Source organism: Ostrea edulis, chromosome 3, assembly GCF_947568905.1.
Source record: "Ostrea edulis chromosome 3, xbOstEdul1.1, whole genome shotgun sequence".
Classification (NCBI taxonomy): Eukaryota; Metazoa; Mollusca; class Bivalvia; order Ostreida; family Ostreidae; genus Ostrea; species Ostrea edulis.
This window is the reverse complement of record NC_079166.1, coordinates 95,937,369-95,939,917: the sequence shown is the minus strand read 5'-3', so window position 1 is coordinate 95,939,917 and position 2,549 is coordinate 95,937,369. Positions and strand designations below refer to the sequence as shown.

General features: G+C 40.3%; 1 protein-coding gene across 2 annotated transcripts in view; it reads right to left on the bottom strand.

The window, feature by feature from the left end:
* Nucleotides 1–349: 349 nt before the first annotated feature.
* The window catches only part of LOC125677486 (zinc finger protein 271-like), a 9,259-nt gene continuing 7,059 nt past the window's right edge, over nucleotides 350–2,549 (bottom strand). For both annotated transcript variants that reach the window (XM_056159581.1, XM_056159580.1), the window contains one exon: nucleotides 350–2,549. This exon is cut by the window's right edge and continues 127 nt beyond it. In XM_056159581.1, the coding sequence (XP_056015556.1) occupies nucleotides 504–2,549 (2,046 nt within the window). In that variant the 3' untranslated portion in view covers nucleotides 350–503.

The following is a 2,549-nucleotide window of genomic DNA, read 5'->3' as shown; positions in this document are numbered from 1 at the left end:
TGATGTCCTGCTAAAGAGATTCAAGATCTTTCATTTGCTTCCATTGTATGTCCACATTCCATTTTACCAATAATTTCAATGGTTTAGTTCATTCGTTTCCATGATATAAACACGGGTGTGTTTATTACATAGGTGTATTTCATATTGTACCGGCACCTAATGTTTAAGCTTGTGCTAATGTGAAAGGAACACCAGTTCAGTATTATATACACTAGTATAAATCTTTAATTTTCACCCAATACCATCAGTACTTTCAGTACTTTGATTTTAATTTTCGCCCACCCAATGCCATCAAGGCAACCTACACAGATTACCAGTCTCACTTGCTTAACTTAAGACATAAACAATGTAAACTACTAGAATTTAATGTTGCCACAGACCAATAATGTACAATACATTTCCATTTCAACTGGATGACTGACATATATATATAGTCACCAATGTTACAATATACATGATATAATTATATGTGTGAATGTGTTTGTGGGCAATCTAATTTACCTTTATCTGTCAATTCTATCGTTGTGATTGCTATGTGAGTTGTGTTTTTTTGCTCTATGTTTACGTAACCCCTCAGGTGTTACAAACTTCAGGGGGCACTTGTCACAAGACAGCCTATCTGTTCCATGAATTTTAGCATGTTGATACATGTCATGCCTACGAATAAAGCCCTTGTTGCATGTAGAACATGTATAGGGCTTCTCATCTGAATGCATCTTCAGGTGTCTTTTGAGGTTTGCCAGTGTCCTGAGCCCTCGACTGCACACCCAGCAGACGTATGGGTGAGTTTGCGCGTGATCTGGCATATGCTTCTTGAGTAGTTCTGCAGAGGTGAAAGCAGCTTCACAAAGCTTGCACCTGTATGGCGCTTCCACTGGATGAACTGTCTCCACATGTCTATCCAGACCACTTCTGCGATAGAAACCCTTCTGGCAGAATGAGCATTTAAAAGTGGGTTCTGTGTTTTTGTGTCTTAGTTCATGCCTTGTTAGATCTTTCTTGTGCTTAAATGTCTGTCCACAGTTACCACAGTCATGGGATTGAATGGGCTTATCTTCAGGAGAATTGATACGATCCTCGCCCTTGCTCTTTTTGCGGTCCATCTCTCTGTGACGAGTAATGGTGCCGGCCACGCTTTTCTTGTGTTCGTTCAAACTGTGCTTCTTCCGGGGAGTTGTCTTCTGTTTCAGGACAGTGCTTGAGCGAGTTAATATTCCCTCCGATTTTTCAGCATTCTGGATCGGTATTTTCAGAATCTCTTCATCCTCCAAGGATTCTTCACACAAATGAAGCTGAAGTGCTGAAAACTTACTGAATACTTTTTGACATACTTTGCACTTGAGATAACCACTCTTTGATCCTTTAGTTGAATTCACATCAGACCTGAGATCTTCATCAGTTGTTAACTGTCCAGTGTTAACTAAATTCACATCAGACCCGAGATCTTCATCAGTTGTTAACTGTCCAGTGTTAACTAAAGACTGTTCAGAATTTTGCACGTTTGGTTCATTATTTGCTGGCACTGAGTGTGTGTTTTGCTTCTTGATTTGGTCACCAGTAGTTTCATTCCTATCTGCACAGGAGTGATGTTGCGGGACCGATAATGTAGTAAAGGATTTCGGATATCCAATGCATTGAGCATTATCATTACTTTTTGCCTCCGACTTTTTAACTATGATGCATTCAACATGCTTGATTTCATCTAATTGCTCTACATTTTCTGGACTGCAGGGATTCATAGCTGATGATGCTGCATCACTACTTTGCAAAGAATTTTCAGATACCGGTATTTTACGATCCGAATTTTCCATAAAAGACTCAATGACATTTGTAGAATCATCATTCTTGTCATTGATAGTTTCATCATCACCAGAATCTCCCGTCTGAGCCTTTGAATCTGCAAACGTTGTCTTATTCTCAGCATTGTCTGAAGTTGACTTCTTGTCACAAGAGTGAAATTGCAATGCTGAAGAGGATTCACAACATAGACACGAGTGAGTAATCCTCAATGCTTCTTCCTCTATTGCAGAAGACCCACTGTCACACGTATGCAGCTGTAGGGAAGAGAAGCTGGTAAAGGACAGGGAGCACATCCTACAGACATGTTCTACTGAACTAACTTGCTGGGCTTTCTGCTTCTTGTTTTTGAAATGGATTTTCTTTCTGGATTTCTTCAAACCAGTTCGTCTGGTTATAAACTTTCTCATGTGGTTATGACGACGTTTATGAATCGTCAGGTCACTGAACCAGGCAAATTTCGACGGACAGAGGTCGCACTGGTACCTCCGCTCCCCAGAATGCATTCTGACAACGTGTCTTCGCATGTCATGCTCTCGTCCAAACTTCCGTTTACATATTTGACAGATGAACGGCTTTGGATCAATATGTGCCCTTGTGTGCCGCTTCCAAGTGTTACTGTTTTTGAATGACTTTTCACAAATTTCACACTGGAATTTCATTTCTTCAGAATGGTCAATTTTGTGGTCCTTTAGGTTTTCTTCAGAGGTGAAGACAAAGTTGCACTTCTCACACATGAAGGGTTTGTCAGT